This window comes from Larimichthys crocea, chromosome XXIV, assembly GCF_000972845.2.
Source record: "Larimichthys crocea isolate SSNF chromosome XXIV, L_crocea_2.0, whole genome shotgun sequence".
In the NCBI taxonomy this organism is placed as follows: Eukaryota; Metazoa; Chordata; class Actinopteri; family Sciaenidae; genus Larimichthys; species Larimichthys crocea.
In genome coordinates, this window is record NC_040034.1 from 8,925,979 (window position 1) to 8,942,464 (window position 16,486).

At 40.4% G+C, this 16,486-nt stretch overlaps 3 protein-coding genes across 4 annotated transcripts in view; 1 reads left to right on the forward strand and 2 right to left on the reverse strand.

Annotated features, from left to right (window-relative positions):
• Positions 1-45: 45 nt before the first annotated feature.
• Positions 46-3,663, reverse strand: iqcc (IQ motif containing C). Its single transcript, XM_010756989.3, has 5 exons — positions 3,534-3,663; positions 2,174-2,317; positions 1,748-2,096; positions 949-1,070; positions 46-167 (listed from the first exon to the last, which is right to left on the reverse strand). Exons 1-5 carry the CDS (start codon positions 3,573-3,575, stop codon positions 132-134), a joined length of 693 nt encoding a protein of 230 aa, XP_010755291.3. The 5' UTR covers positions 3,576-3,663; the 3' UTR covers positions 46-131.
• fancm (FA complementation group M) overlaps positions 3,183-16,486 on the forward strand; it is a 39,972-nt gene continuing 26,668 nt past the window's right edge. The window contains exons 1-5 of one of the 2 annotated variants that reach the window (XM_027274823.1): positions 3,183-3,292; positions 3,916-4,613; positions 4,705-4,877; positions 5,550-5,627; positions 5,725-5,883. In XM_027274823.1, coding sequence (XP_027130624.1) covers positions 3,920-4,613; positions 4,705-4,877; positions 5,550-5,627; positions 5,725-5,883 — 1,104 coding nt within the window. In that variant the 5' untranslated portion in view covers positions 3,183-3,292; positions 3,916-3,919. Of the gene's footprint in view, positions 3,293-3,773; positions 4,614-4,704; positions 4,878-5,549; positions 5,628-5,724; positions 5,884-16,486 lie in introns of those variants that run through there. The other variant, XM_027274824.1, reaches the window with a different exon arrangement.
• soul3 (heme-binding protein soul3) lies at positions 7,520-16,043 on the reverse strand. Its single transcript, XM_010756988.3, has 5 exons — positions 15,134-16,043; positions 10,976-11,070; positions 9,878-10,019; positions 9,569-9,752; positions 7,520-9,478 (listed from the first exon to the last, which is right to left on the reverse strand). Exons 1-5 carry the CDS (start codon positions 15,360-15,362, stop codon positions 9,304-9,306), a joined length of 825 nt encoding a protein of 274 aa, XP_010755290.3. The 5' UTR covers positions 15,363-16,043; the 3' UTR covers positions 7,520-9,303.

A 16,486-nucleotide genomic window follows, 5' to 3' on the forward strand; every position in this document is an offset into this window, starting at 1 on the left:
ATGATAAATACTACTGAGAACAATAGATTTACTGTGTGCTTGTAGATGTATAAAATGACAGATTGAACAGATGCCAAGTTCAGGTCTTCAGTCTCACATTATCAAGTCCAGTTCAGATTACTTCTGGATTGTCAGGATACACTCAGCCTATCCTTCAGTGACAAGTACTGTGGAGGAGAAGAGAGAAGGAAAAAAAACAATCATTAAAAGTTTGTTTTCTGACAGATTATACCTCATAATCCAGATGGTTTGGTGACCTTACTCACCTGCCAGTGCATGACAACAAATGTATGAAGAGTTTTAGATTCTATATTTAAAGAAATTGTTTAAAATTAAGATTAAGATATCCTACGTACAACTGCATTTGAAAATCAAACTGTAAGGTGGGTGAGTAAATCCTGTTTTCTCTGAGTTCAGTTAACATTAGGTGTTCTCTGGGCACATTACTCCACATCTTGGCACCTTCGCCACTCTGGAGCTGCAGGGTGATTCATGGAGGCAGTGATGCAGGATTCATGAGGACATTCATTTTGTTCAAGATAAATTAAGGCATTCAGTTGGTACACAGTCTGGGAGCAAAGAGTTGCAAGCTGCTGAACATGCTAGGAAACAACATTACTGATTTATGCACTTAATACACACACTGCAGGCTGAATCGTGCACAGCATCAGTCTATGCATTTGTAAGTATAAGTTGGCTGCATTACAGCCTTCAGACATGTTTATTGCACTCAATAAACAGCTATTGATATTCCATATATACTATGGCAATTATTCAGGTGCAGATTTTCTCGGATAACTGATGTTTCTTGGACCCATCGTACTGACTTACTTTTGAGGTCACTAAATAAATTCAGTCTTGCAGCAGAGGCAATTGTCTTACAGCAGGAGACTGCCAACGCTGAATAAATGTAGGGAAACACTACATCTCTCCCTTGCTCCGTCGTACCTTTTTCCTGCTGTCAATGGCCTGTTGGAGCCAGAGCAGCTCCATGGTCAGGGTGTTTCTATGGAGACGCAGGGCCTCTGGGGTACGGGGCACCTCCTCGACCAAGCAGTACTGCCTGGAGCCTGAAGGAGGGATGACAAATTCAAAATGTCTCGTAATGATAAATCGGTATGCACGCAAGTTTAATGTGTTTAGCAAAAAGGTCAGATTTAATCTAAATCCTGTCGATAAATATTGATTTAGTGTTTTAGTTCTTCTCTATTTGCAAATCTTCCTTAGACATATAAAAAAAATGTGGTGAGATAAGTTGGTTTATATGTAATGCTATGTCTCCTATTTTGACAGTTTTCTCATAAATATTTCAATCCAGGTAACTGTCTTAAATATTTAAAACAAATCATAATGGCAGCTCACTGGCAGTTTTTAATCTATCTTGTCTTGACAGAAAGAAAGAGGAATATTGTTTGCAGTGCTTACAAAACAGGATTAGTGCTCCAGCAATTAATCAATACATCAATTTCAAGGTCCAGTATGTAGGATTTAGTGGCATCTAATGGTGAGGTTACACACTACATCCCTCTTGCCTCACCTTACCCTTCCAAAAATTGCAAAACTCCCCATCTAGTGACAGTGTTTTTGTCTGTAGGCATCTCCTTGAACTTGTGAATACTGTGATGGGATTTCTCACACCATTTCTAAAATTTCCGTGATTGGGGACACATTTGAAGCCGTAAACAAGATTCAACATTTTACCTGTGTTATAAATCAATAGTGATAGATGGAGACACACAATTCTCACCTTTGTGAGAATGACCACAGTTCATGTCCAGCTCCAAGCTGCTCCAGACGGTGGTGTCTCCTGTGCTCTCCATCAGCCCACCATCTTTATCCTCCACAATGCTTTCTTTTTGACCCTCTTCATCCCTTCTAACATCGCTTCTGGGGACATAGTCTGCATACAGAGAGGCCTGTTCTCTGGGTTGTGAATCATCTCTCTCTGCTTCTATCTTCTCTAGCTGTGCGTGATAATCTCTCTCCTCTGTTGACGGTGTTGTTGCTGCTGATGGGTTCTGTGGACTGGCACAAACATCTAGTGCTGGACGTGGAGGCTTGCTGGCGGAGTTGCTGGGTCGTAAAAACGTACGGTCCTGATGGTGAATGAGAAAAAGCATGAGAACAGTACAGAGAGACCGATTACATCACACTCTCATAAAAAGTTACTTACAGTGTCTGTGAAGTGGGGAACGGGGATAACTGTCTCCCTCCACTTCAAGTGAGTCAAGCCTCCATCAATCTCTGTAACGATGTCTTCGAAGTCTTCTCGTGCACAACGGACTTCGTTTCTCACCAAGTATCCACGTGCAGATGCCTAGAGAAGAGAGGGGAGGAATAAGTTGTCCTATGTAGAACAAAATTTCTTTCCTTTCAGAAGCTGAAACCTGAAATCAGTCTCTGTGTTTGTAAGCATACGCTGGCTTTACTGCAACTTTTAGGACACGTTTACTGTTCTCAACAAGTAGTATTAAGATAATATAAAGACATTAATGCTCCCACACTGGAGAAATTCACAGTCACAGCAGCTCGGATAGACAAGGTGGATAAAACATGACTCACAAAAAAGAAATATATATCGGAAAAAGGTCATGAAGTCAAAGAGTCTGACAGCCGTCTGAATGAAGGACTGTGGTGGGAGTAGCAGTCTGTTGCTGAAGGAGCTTTTTAACCCTAGAACACTAACGTACACACAATTCTTGTCATGTGATTTTCATTGTGTTGCTGCTGTCTGAGTTGCATGGGTCCTCGGGTAGCTTCAGGCTGCTCACTGGTGTCATTAATGGCATGTTTGTTTCCCTCCTCCTATCTATGTTTTTTTAAGAAGCGATGTTAGTGATAGTGAGTGCCATTTTTTTTTAAATCTATCTACAATTTGATGCAGAAAGACTGTGCCTTCACCAGACAAGGCTCACATGTCCCAGGAATGGGTGGACCAAAGAACATTATTTTTTTTGTTTGGAAATTTCTCGTTAAGGATTACCTGATTTTTCAATATTTTTTTTAACTTTATGTGATATTGTATATTGGGAGATTAAAGAAGAGTACTACAGTGTTGTACTTTTACATACATTGATGAAAAATGTATTTTATCCGGGATATTATATCAGGTAAAATATACCCGACGTTAGTGATGGTGCTAGGGTTAAGCCCCCACACAGTCTCATGCAGGAGGTGAGAGGAGCTGCTCCTCTCCTCCACCTCCTCTATGGAGTGTAGGGGGCAGTCCAGGACAGAGCTGGACCCCTTCCTTTGTTATTGATACCGCATATACACTATGGTTGTCCATCAGGTACGGATACGTTCAGTACTGACCTCTCTCTGAGGTCACTAAACAAGTTAAACTAACGCATAGTAACGGTAACATGCGGTATTTACGTTACGTCAACGCTGGCTACTATTAGCATCCTTCCGGAGAAAGCTAAAAGCAGCTAAACTGTACAACCTAGCAAATAAAAACATCGACTGCCGGCATAAAGACGCCACTTGGTGCTTAATGAGCTGAATGGAGGCTAAGTAAACAGCGTAATTACCTGAAAACAGGTGAGTATCTTCTCCCATTTGCTCCTGTCCATTGCTATGGCAACATGACGGCGTCGCCCCCAGTGAGCGGGAGATGAACTCGTAACGTTGATCTTGTTCCGGTGTCAGACTAAAAAAATAAAAGCCTGCTTGTAAACGTTAACCACGTAAGCGTACCGGTTTAGCTTTTAGTCTAATGGTTTGGCGTGGATATGATTTAATGGTTTCTAATTATGATTTAAACAGTGCTTAAATTAAATTAAATACTCCGTAGTTAACTGTCGTTATGTATGTGGTGTTTTATTTTGGTAAACAAGCGGAAGTGACCGTGTGTTTGTATATCCCTGTAGCAATGTCGCTGCTCGTCACATGTCACTTTTTTTTACGCCACAGCTGAATGAAAATGAGTAGTGGTTCAAATCAGAGGACTTTGTTCCAGACGTGGGGTGGATCCGCTTCGCAAAACAAAGTTATCCAACCGAAAAAATATGTCAAGAAAGCCGCTGGACGGCGCAGGACAACCCCAAACAACAACAACACTACTCAGGTAGCTAAAGTCAACCCTCCAAGAAATCCTCTATGGCCTGAAGTAGGACAGGGGTCCACAAACACATCAGAGGAGTCTAAACCTGCGTTTGAAGACGAAGATGACGATGATCTTATGGTTATCGCTGTATATGAAGCTGAAAAGAGCCTTCAACTTGATAATGCAAACTCATTTCAACATGACAACCCTGTAGCAACAGAGAGCACCTCCTTCTCTGACTCCCCCTCCAGTGCGCAGACATATCCAGACTTTCCTGGCTTTGACAGCTCCTCAGCAAAGGTATGGATTTACCCAACCAACTATCCCATCAGGGGGTACCAGATGAAGATATCAGAGGCTGCCCTGTTTCAAAACACGCTGGTGTGTCTTCCCACCGGTCTGGGGAAGACCTTCATAGCCTCTGTGGTGATGTACAACTTCTACCGCTGGTATCCGGCAGGGAAGATTGTATTCATGGCTCCCACCAAACCTCTGGTGGCCCAACAGATTGAAGCCTGTTATAAAGTGATGGGGATCCCACAGGCACACATGGCTGAGCTGACTGGTAACAAATCACGACACAGAAAAAAACTCATTTACTGTTTTTAGCTTTTATTAATGATATTAAAACAAAGAGTCTTTGTTCTTATCCGCAGGCAGCACTGCAGCCAAGCAGAGACAGGAGGTGTGGAAGACCAAGCGTGTCTTCTTCCTCACCCCTCAGGTCATGGTGAACGATCTGTCCAGAGAGACCTGTCCAGCTAAGCAGATCAAGTGTGTGGTGATAGATGAAGCCCACAAGGCGCTGGGCAACCATGCCTACTGTCAGGTACACAAACCTGTCACAAACGTGTCATTGAAGGGTGGTTGTAAGAAGTCTGTTACAGAGAATGGAGGCTGTGGTGCAGACTACACAGATACTATTTTTGTTTGTTGTCCACTCTTCATCGTCACTTCGTTAACACGCACTGTAACTAATTTAAAACAGCGAACGTATCTTGTCATTGGCTTTAATGTAATGGAGTATCTTGATTTGTCATTTTTGTAATTCATTAGATAAACTCAAATTAACTTTCCCATCTGGTTATTTTATCTATTTTATTTAACAGTTGATTTTAGAGATGGCTTACTGTATAATAATTTCTATCCACATTGTGACATTAAATCACAGAGTGCCCTCATGTGGTAGAGTTCAAGACCCACGTACAAAAGGCAGAGTCCTCACCACAGCACCCACAGCACCCCCATGACCCATTGCTGCATGTCATCCCCTCTCACTGTCTCCTCACTTTCCTATTCTCCATTCTGTATAGACTTTCCTAGTCTCTACTCAGCTGCTTCTGTCCAATAAAACCCCCCAAAATAAAATACCATGATGATGTCTGTTTTCTAGCAGCAGGTTACCTCTTTAGGTTTGCATCCTAACACTTTTAGTTAGTTAAATGTTGTGTAAATGAAGTGCTAACAATGCCCCGTACCTGCTCTTCTCTCTGTTACTCAGGTGATAAAACAGCTCAGCAGCCAGACTCTGCAATTCCGCATCCTGGCCCTTAGTGCAACTCCGGGGGGAGATGCAAAAGTAAGAACAATATGCAGTACCTGTGTCCTAAAAACAAAACTAAAAAAATCTTCATTTATTTGCTCAAATCTGATTCCGTTCTTCCTCTCTTATTTAGTCAGTGCAGTCGGTGATCTCTAATTTGCTCATCTCCCACATTGAGCTACGTTCAGATGAGAGCCCGGATATTCAGGCACATTCCCACCAGCGCAGTGTGGACAAAGTGGTGGTTCCTCTGGGAGAGGCGCTTACTGCTCACCAGGCGCGCTACCTGCAGGTAGGCACAAGTCATTTTTTCATCACGTTTAGCTGAACTCCTCCCTGTGTTTACAGCTTTCCCTTCAAAAAAAAATACCTGGGTTAACAAGTTAACAAGTTAAGCGGACGTGAAGCTCACTTTTTCACCAATAAAAGTTATTTTTATATTCAAACTTTCCTCTATTAATCACGTTTGGTTTATCATCATCATGCTCTATGCCTGTGACTTTGGTCTTTTTATTGGTGCACTGGTGCCACCTTGTGGTCACTATGTGCTTGCTTCTGTTGTTAAACATCCTAAGCCGTGATCTTCTTCTCAGCATCACGTCTTTCCTCGCACAGCATGCTTCTTACTGGGTCAGCTATCATGAAATGGATTGATTTGTCTGGAAAGCAACATCCTGTCACACTCAGTGGTCTAGCTTTCAGTGCTGCTGGACTAAACAGTTCTGGATTATTAACGGAGGCTATAGGCTTTCTATCCTTGTCACGGGTTGGTCCACTGTCTGTGTGTACTGTACCATAAATGTGCAGCCACACTTCATCTGTCTCAACTGGCTGGACAGCTGGAATGTGACACCATTTGAAAGACGAGACATGTCATACATTAGCTCTGTTAGGTCTCCTTTGTATTTTTTTTCTTTCCTCCTTTCATATTGTTTTTGGATTCTTGGCAATATTAAAGCTTTTCTTAATATTTTTCATCTTCTCCTAATCTTGATCGGACAGTGCCTGCAACCTGTTTGTTAACCAGCTGGTTTCCCATTCCTTAATTTGACCAGACATTAAAGACAACACTGTACTCAGGTGTAAAATGAACATCACTGCGGTCATTCAGGCAGAATTTAATGATTGTTGAGCAAATCGGTAAAATGGGGCAGTCACGCAGACAAGTTCTGTGCGCTCCATTGTGTTATTTTTCTTCCAGTCTTGAAGCCCATTTAATCACAGGCATTAGCGAGAGCCAAGACCATATAAACACTCCTGCTTTCTGGTGTCTCAGCTCTATGGTTTTGATTGATGGAGGTTTTATAAACATGTGTAATGTCAGTGAACATCTAGGCCACCGTGTCCCAGGCAGAGTTTACACCCTATGTTGTGTTGTAATGAAAATGGATGGTATAATTTTAGGGGCTTACGCTTTAGTGGCATCCCACATACATTAAAAGTAATTTGCCCCAACAGAATTGCTGTTGTTTATTTGAACAAAGCTTGTTGTATCTCCGTCAGACATTATTATACTGCTGTACTGTATAGTGCAATAAGCTGCTGTGGTGTGTGTCTGCTGCTTTTATGAGGGCTCATCATGTTACTATGCTCCAGTAACTGAGCACCAGTTCTTCTCATGAAATGCTATATGTTTTAGAACAAAGTAGGGTGTGACCTCTTTTTTTTGCCCCATTTGATCCCATTAAAAGAAGAGAATACCCTTAAGGGATGTTCTTTATACATATACACTACTTGATCACATGTACAGTATATTCCACATATCAAAACTGGGGGTATAGCCATTAGAAGGGAATTGACTTTCCCAATAATACAAAGGGATGAAGTTTATCATAAGCGCCTTCTTACTGTATGACTGAACACATTTATTGCATCACATAATACTCCCAGAAATGTGTATGAACCCAGTAAAGCTACATTTCAAAAGACAGGAGACAAGCACATATTTATTGAACAAAGGAAACCACAGTAGCTCTTGTTGATGCACTTGAATTTTCACAGTACAGCATACATTTGCAAAACACTTAGAAAAAAATAAGCAAAGGAAAAAAAGTTGAATCCTCACACTTGATGTTCCCACATAACCAGGCTCTTAAAGGGCCAACCAACATGTACGTATCATGGCTTTGCAAGTGTTTACGCACTATGGCTGTCGACTCTACAATCATTTAATGATAAATAAATTCTTTGGATCTGGTGTCTTGATGCAACCTTCCCAACCCAATAACCTCCTTAACTGTCGATGACTTTGTTTTACATTTTTAAAATGAACTAACTAAGTCACTGTTAGTTTTACAGACATGTAATAGGCCTCAATAACAACTGCACGTCTAATCATTTACAGTGTCCCTGTCCTGAAATCTTCACACAGTGATGATTTAGCTAGTGTGTTGCCAGTTTTATTTCACTGCTACCCAAGCACTAAATGTACTTTTTTTTTAAAAAGAAGAAACATTCCTACATTACTGCACTAGCTGTAGCTGGTTTGATGTACATCACATTGCATATGTTGCATATAATATAATGACACTAAACATACATATTTCTTTCACTCTGACTCAACTTTATAGACTCTCAATAGATTGATGATAGAACATTAAGCAGTTTTAAGTTGAACAAAATATATATATTTTCCTATTTAGTCACAGTGTAGAGATCTACTCTGTGCTCTGTGTCTTTTCCTGTTGTATCGTCTCTACTTAGCAGCAGTAATATTTGAATATTTGAGTGAATACACACTAACACTGACACAGACACAGTAGCAAGTAGAGAGAGGTATAGAGGTAACTATTTCTGAGGACATAAACATGACATTGCATCGACATGCCTTAAGACAAAAGGATAATACTGAATATAAATACTTCATGATTGTCATTCAGCATTAAAACTCTTTTTCAGTGTTTGGTTTGGAGACATGTGACATTTGTTTTTACTATCTCTAAGAAGCGGTACGGTACATTCACACACAAACTCCAATGAACATATTATGGTCATTGGTGGTTATTTTCTACGTTTAGTGTCAGCTATTGAGCTTATTTATGGTTTAAACCACAAGTTCTGGTCTGGATGTAGTCTTATCGGGTTGTGCTGCACGTGTGGACCCACCATTGCATCCTCCTGAACACACCCTTAGACTGGGTTAGCATAGTGACCTCGTAGCTGTAATAACTGGCATGTTGATTATTGATTATCTGGTAAACATTGCACTTGAAAATGGTTGTTTTTGCAGTGTGACGTAACCTGGAATGAATTCCTGTATGCAGTGCAGAGATTAAGAAAGAACGGATCAACGATGAGAGCTGCAATCACCTCAGCACCTCTGTTGTGCATTGACCTTTACCCCACATGGCAGGACATTGTAGCTGTGCAACTAACAGAAACATAGCATATAGATAAGGCTGCATGTCTACTAGGAACCTACTTCTGCTGTGTAAGGTTGTTGTTGACAGCACGCAAGGGTCACCGTGTTCACAAGAGTGCACTCAATGTAAGAGCAGGAGATAAATGCTAAGTTGTGTGGCACCGGTTTAGTTCAGTTCTTAATGGTGAAATGAGAACTTGTGTAAATGAAAATTCACTGAGTGTTAAGTGAGGGGTAAAGGTAAAGGTGGTAACTAAAAAGGATGTTGCATCTAAGGCTGTAGCTGGGCCGCGGCAGTGTTAAGGGAGTCTTTATGTGGCTCAAGGGATGGGATGCTGCCTAATCCGCTTGTTACTCAGGTCGCTGCAGGAACCAGATCTCATTCTGGCGGTTCCTGTGAGCGGGGTTGGTGTAGCCGGCCACGATGAAGGAGTCTAAGATGCACAGTCCAGGAGCATCTAGAAGCTCTGCCATGGCATTAATCTGATTGATGATGGTCACTTCATTGGTTGGACCAGTGAAGGCCCTGAAAGAAACAGGGAGGAGTGAATGAGTGAATCTCAATAATCATTTAGGGATAATACACATGATCCTTTGTATTTTATTCTCTACTGACCTTGCGTATATAGTAGTGGGGGGCCAGATCTCTATGATGATCTCACTGTCAGCAGGCTGTGGGGGCTGGGCCTGATGCTCAGCTGGAAGGAAATACGCCACAGTGACATCATGAGACATCACGGAGTGGTTCTCATCTGTGCGCACCACTGTGATGATGGGGAGCGTCATGCCCAGGTATTCACCTAGAGATGTAAAGGAATTGGCATTTGCCATTATTACCTGGCTTGGAGATGAGCAGCAAATGAAAATGAAAGACAAGGCTGGGAATTTAAAAGAGAAGCAATGTAATTGTATGTTATGGACTTACCTAAGGAGTTCTGCTGGCAGATGTACCTCATTATCCTCATAAAACCATAGCAGATGCTCTGTTCGTAAGTGTCCTCACGCAGTGTAATACAAGCCCAGTGGCCCTTTTCGTATTGGCGTTTCTCATACAGCAGCTCCCCGCACTGAAAAATACAGATAATGAAAACAATGAGCTGCAATCTTATTTCATGAATACAGTGTCTGAAACAGATTTAAGTAACTTTTTCTATTATAACTGACATTGAAGATCCCAGCACACCTTCTGAGAAATGCGGGAAAAGTCAAGCCGTCTACAAAACTCACCCCCCAAAAAAACTGCTACTTGCAATTTAAAAATCATACAGACATACAGCATTTGGCCTTGTAAGTGTAATCAGGTAGATCTATGAAACTCATGTGAGACACATTTACAAAGCTCTATTCAGACTTAATACAGTTCACAAGGGGATGTTTTGTAATACAATTATTACTGGTTCTGATTTTTAAAGACTTGTCTTTAAACAACCGTATAGAGAAGTTATAGCAGTTCTTTCAATTGATATTAACATTTTCTATAAATATTTAAATAGACAAATCATTGACGAAAATAAAACTATAAAATACATTTTATATCATTCTTCATATGATCACTTTACCTACAGTTTGAGGTGTGCTTGCATCGAACATGCTGTTGGCACTGAAACCTTTTAACCGGCCTTTCAAGACAAGGTTTAATGAACTAATTAACTTAAGTTAAACCAATTAGCCCTCTTTATTTATATGACCCCCTGAGGACTTAAGACGGCTTTTTGTATTGGGTGACACAATCAACTTGTCGAAAATAAATAGCTGACCCATACTCTGCACGTGACTGACAGTGTTGCTGCTGGCTTGTTTGTTATATGTGAATTATATGTTTTGTATTGGTAAGAAGAATGAACGTGAGCTCCTTGCATTCAACAGTTCACTGTCCTCGTGGAGATGTAGGGTAGACTAAGGTTTGCCATGAAAGTTTAATTTGATTTAACTAGCTCTTCCCTTTTTACACAGAACATGAAAATGTATCGAAAGACGAGGTTACGTGAAAGCATATGGATCATTTCCCCTTCTTTGTGGATACCTTCTCTTTGTGTGAAAGGAGCGTGAACGGGATGTGTTCTCTCTGACTGCGTCCTTGGTTGTTGCTGGTTAGCTGTTGAATGGGCTCTGCCATATCTGTCAACAGACAAACAAATGATGTGGTCAGTTGAAAACCCATGTTCAAAAATGAATGTTTGCATGAGTAAACAAACACACTGACACTTGTTTTTTTATGCATTAAATGTTTTGGCTGCACGCCGTTTTAGCCATTCACAAGATAAAAAAATGACGCCTCTTTTCTTGATACTGTGTTCTCCACAGCCTTTTTCCACCCGCGTCATATCAACACAGTCTCCTGTCTCTAATCTGTCTAAATTGTCCTCACTTTTAGTAATCTGCTGATGGGGACTGTCTGTGTGAGAAAGAGTTGCCAGATGCGCGGATTGCTGTGCCAGGATGTCAGAGTGTAACGTTTATTGGAGCTGAAGGGGAACAGTGACGAAACCTGCCCAAGGCCAGGTGTAGACTGGTAATCACAGAGGCATGACAGTAGTGCTGGGCATCATTTAAAAAAATAATCAACACCAGTGCCATAAAGTGATAAAATACTTTATTTGATACCTGCTGTCAAGAAAAAACACAACAACTGCACAGTGGCTGCGGAAGTGCGTTAATCACGTCACTATTAACAACTCTTCTATGATACCCAAATACAGGGCCCTCAATTTGTAAATCAATACCATGGAGGACAACTGCGTCAGAGGGATCTGTAGTATTTAGGTGATCAATCCTTTGATAATGAACAAAGCTGTGGTTTGGTGTGTCATTTGGCAGGATCTCGTGAAATAAAGGTTACACTGTAAACTGGTAATCAAGAGGGAAGGCTCAGTATGCATGTCCACGTACATTTGACAGTTTTCTCTGTGTGTATTCAATATGAGAGACAAGAGAACACGCCGCACCTTAAACCACTGCATGGTGATCCACATATACAGGTACACACCGAGAGCCGCTCAGTTGTCAAGTCCCACCTTCAGTCAAGCTCCACAAACCTCTGGCCTGCAGTATTCCTTTTCCATCAAACTGATGCATAATCTGGAGGTACTGCAGGTGCTTTAAAACAACCTAATTTCCCATGAGGGTCCAACTTAACTTAGCCTTTTTTTTTTTTTTTTACAAAGATTAATGGGGAAAAAACTGTTTCTATATTAAGTTTTGAGTGTGCATTATATTTGGGTCTTTTGTTATAGTTAAACAGGTGTGTAGAAGTTGGAAATTGTATAAAAATGACTGCACTACTTTCAATAATTACCTGTGTCACCAGGAGAAATAGCTCTGTTTGGCCTATAGTGTTAAAGCCAAAGTCACTATGCTTCTGAGACAATGTGGAATGTGTGTATGTCATCATAATCTTTACATTTAGATTTGAGAAACTACTGCTGGAGAAACTTATGTGTTATGGTATTAACATTGGCACTGTACATTGACGGGAACAGACCACAGGAATATGTTCATTTGTGTTTTTAGATTAGCGTGTTAGAAAGATCAACAAGTTTGTCTTATTTGGCGCCAGAACAATTCTGCTTGGTTTGTTTTAGTTAGTTTCTTGGGTGTGTTAAGACACTTATTATTGTCTGTATTATTAAGGGTGACTAGGACGAGTTCGGTTTTGTTCATGAACTGTTAATTTTGGGTTCACCGATGTGAAGTTGGCGACACACCATTCTGTCTTGTTTTCGAGCTAGAAACCCTTCGAGCATCCTCATCAGCTGATGATATCTGCTCCTCTGATCTCTTGAAAACGAAGTATGAAAAACATCATGAGGTTTTGTGCACTGCAAGGGTGCGCTGCAAGGGTAATATCTTTTTGACAGTGGTGAACTGTAAAAAAATAAGACGGTGGTGGTTACAGTGGAGTTTAAGCTACAAGCCAGTCAGCCAATCAAATAGCTCCAACTGCTAGAAAAGCACAACGCCCACCTCAGTCCTGTCCATTTAGCTCCATCCCAATTAGAGAAAATGAGTTTACTGCAGCCTTGGCCCATTACCTTAACTACAGTATTGTGGACCAGGACTTACAGTAGCAGCCAGTACCAGTGCAGGCAAGTTGGCTAATCCCCCACCACCCTCTGAGTCAGAAAGCCCCAGCAAGTGATTTTAGTAATTGTTGCAATTAGTGCTGTGGTCTGACGGAGGAGGATGCACCAGTCTGTGTTATTGGATTCTCAGTGGCAACCCAAGTTGGACGAAAAGTTGCCTGAGCGAGTAAAGGGGCAGAATTATATTTTTTTCAAACTTTTCTCTCATAATTACTTTTTCCTCTTGGCTTTTAGCCATGGCTAACAAGTGTAACCATAGACAAGTTGAACTAATAAAAAGGGCTTTGATAGTCACTTTGCTGTCACAAATTGGATGTGTGTTTGAAAAAAATGTTATTTCTCTGAAGCACAAATTAAAATGTTGAAGTTGAACCGATCTAAATGGGTCCATTGTTCTGGTGTGTTCAGTGAAGTACAGTGATTAGCGGTGACTTGGAGGGTTCTCAAGTTCAAATCAGCCGCTGCTGTCGTCTCCAGCTGAGCACAAGAAGACTTTTATGGTAAAATCGGGTATTGATTGAAAGCTAAAATTTGTATTAAAATCCAATACAGTTATAGTATTTAAAAAAACGATACTTAATACCTCTTTAAGAGCAAGACAAACAGAAAAAAAGTCCAAGCAGACATAATAATGTTTTTTTTTTGTTTTAAATGAACAAGATATTTTATTTGAACACATTACCATATTTGTAGCAGGTTATTTCATATGTCATCATCTCAATTCTTCACTTTTAGTCGTGTACTAAACTACTTTAACCTGCTCATCTTGATTTTCCGTCTCTCTTGTTAATGATGTAGTTGACTGAGAGTAGTAATGACCAGGTTTGTTTACCATTGCGGGTCAGTGAAATAAACGCTGTGTTGTGTGTGTGCGTCTCCAGCGTAATACAGGTAACTCTCTCTCTGTGTCTCAGTAAATTGTGATTAGTAGACCACAGGGTAGGAGGAGAGCATGGTGGAGATTGTCCACTAGTTAATCGACTGCGGGTGGCACAGTTCTATTGTAAGATCTGTTTTTTAAAAACTTTACGGCTACTTTAAAAATACTACTGAATTAATTAACACGTGGTATCAAACCTAAACCCTAAATGTCAACAGACTGTGTGGTTTCACAACAAACATTTACAGTGATGAAACTACTAATCTGCTGTGTTAGATGCCATTTTGTTTTATCTTTTGCACATACAAGCAAAACAAATCCTCGCTGAGTAATTACATGCTTCTTCTTTTTTTGCGTATTTTATCATGAGGTGGAAGTAATCAAATTATTTAAAAAAAACAAACAAACTCTAGAGCCAGTTTAATATTTTAGGCAGTTTGTTTACCTCACATAATCCCAGATACATGTCTATTATTCTAATTTACCCCACAAATTCCTGCAGTACTATAGACTATTGGCTATACTGTTATTGTTTTTGTATTAGACATACTATTATAATAACCATGATATTTTAGTCTTAAGAGGAGACAGACATTTGCTATTCTATGTCTGATAACACACCAGTCAAGCTGTCCATGTAGATTCAATGCTTATTCCTTAACATCTTATTGAACTTGTGATCTCTTGCTTTCTGTGCAACAGCGTTCAGCGACAAGAGGACTTTCCCAATTCTTTCCGCTAAGAGGATCTTTTCAGATTTTCATACAATTCACAATAGACAATTGTTTGATTAAAAAAAAAGAAAAGTGGAGCAGATAAATGCTTTTGTGGGAAATTATCTTCTAATAGACAAACTACACTAACAGTTTGCAGACTTTTATCCACTAACAAATAAGGGATACTTAATTATTTCTTCAGAAAATATAAGTTTGATGGCCACATTTGAAAAAAACACAACTATGTTTTTTTTTTTTGTTTTTTTTTGGTATTGCTTTTTGACAGCTGTGTCTTAATTTAAATGACATATTTTCTCTTGTAACTTTAGATTCAATATTCCACTTTGCCTGAGGGGAAAGTGTCTAGCTGGGACTACTTCATCAACAGCATGTGCCTCATTGAAAACTAGGTCAATGTACACGAGGGTATGCCTTATGGAAATGCAGCGACTGTACCTAAACTAAAGTTAAACACGTCTTTCAGGTGTGTAAATATTATTTACCCTCAGAAACTTCCACTTGGTGTCCCCTCGCCGCATCCTGCCAGTAATGCAGCAGTCGGTCGTCGCCTTCATCCATGGTTTCTGCCTCTTCCTCGAGGCTGCCGTTGCCCGAGTCTGACAGCTGTTCCTCGGAGAAAGACTCCAGGTCCTCCAGCGTGATCATGCCGGGTTGGTCGGTCCCATCGCCGCCACCACCACCGCCGCTCATTTGGCAGCCACCTCGGTCCATTTCTGTTAATAAGACTAGTGCACGAGTACTTAACGAGAAGAAATGGTCAAACTAAAACTTGTGTGAATTTCGTTTTCGTGTCTCTAAAGTGTGTTTCCTCCTCGGACCTCGGTGAGTTGCTTATCCGGATTAGAACAACCGTTACTCTGTAGTAAACAAACCGGACCCTACGGAGCTTTCTTCAACATATTTATCTTATTTATATCTGACTTAAAGCAGGCATATCCTTCACCAGGTGTGTGTTTTTCTTTTCTATTCGCTGCAACAACACGTTAAAAAAAAAGAAAAGAAAACAGTCGCTCCGCTCCGACAGGGAGGACTGCGTGGAGCACCGCGCCGCCGCTGTCTTTGTAGCCCGAGGTGAGCGCTGTGTTCACTGGGGATGAGGGCGGAACACGTGACCCTGCTGGATCACACAATCCCTCCCATTCCCGCTGACCGAGGAGATAAATACCGGAGACCCGGACCCGGGCACAGACATATCTGATCCAACAGTACACCAAGGTGACAGCCAGCATAGGTCATTTTGTGGTTGTTATTTCTTAATTTTCTCCTGATATGTATTTGTTGTATGCTGTAGCACATTAAGCTGCAGCTACTGATTATTTCCATTGTCATTTCATCTTTAGAATATTATCCTGATTAATTAATTTATTATTTAAGCTATAAAATATCAAAAGATGGTGACAAACATATTTCTGTCAACCCCAAAGGAAAATTAGGCATCCAACTTATATGACACACGCAACAAAATCAATGCACATAAGAATATAAGAATAAAAAACACAACGGTGAATGGGATAGTCTACGCACCAGAGCTTCTACAGAGACAGGGTATGACTGTAGTGCAAGGTGAAAAACTGTGCAGGTATTATAAATGTAAGGTGATTTTAAAAAGTAAAAACAGTGTAGAAATAATGATTACTGTGGATAATATAAATATAACAATTGTCATTTTATAAGCAGAGAAAAGCAACAAATTTTCATATATCAGAAGCTGGATTCACATTTGTTGTTTGTTAATAAATAAATAAATAAATAAATAAAGATTAATTAGTCATCAAAGTAATTTACCTTTCATTTTCTGTTAATAGACTAATCAACTAATCATTTTACCACTTGAG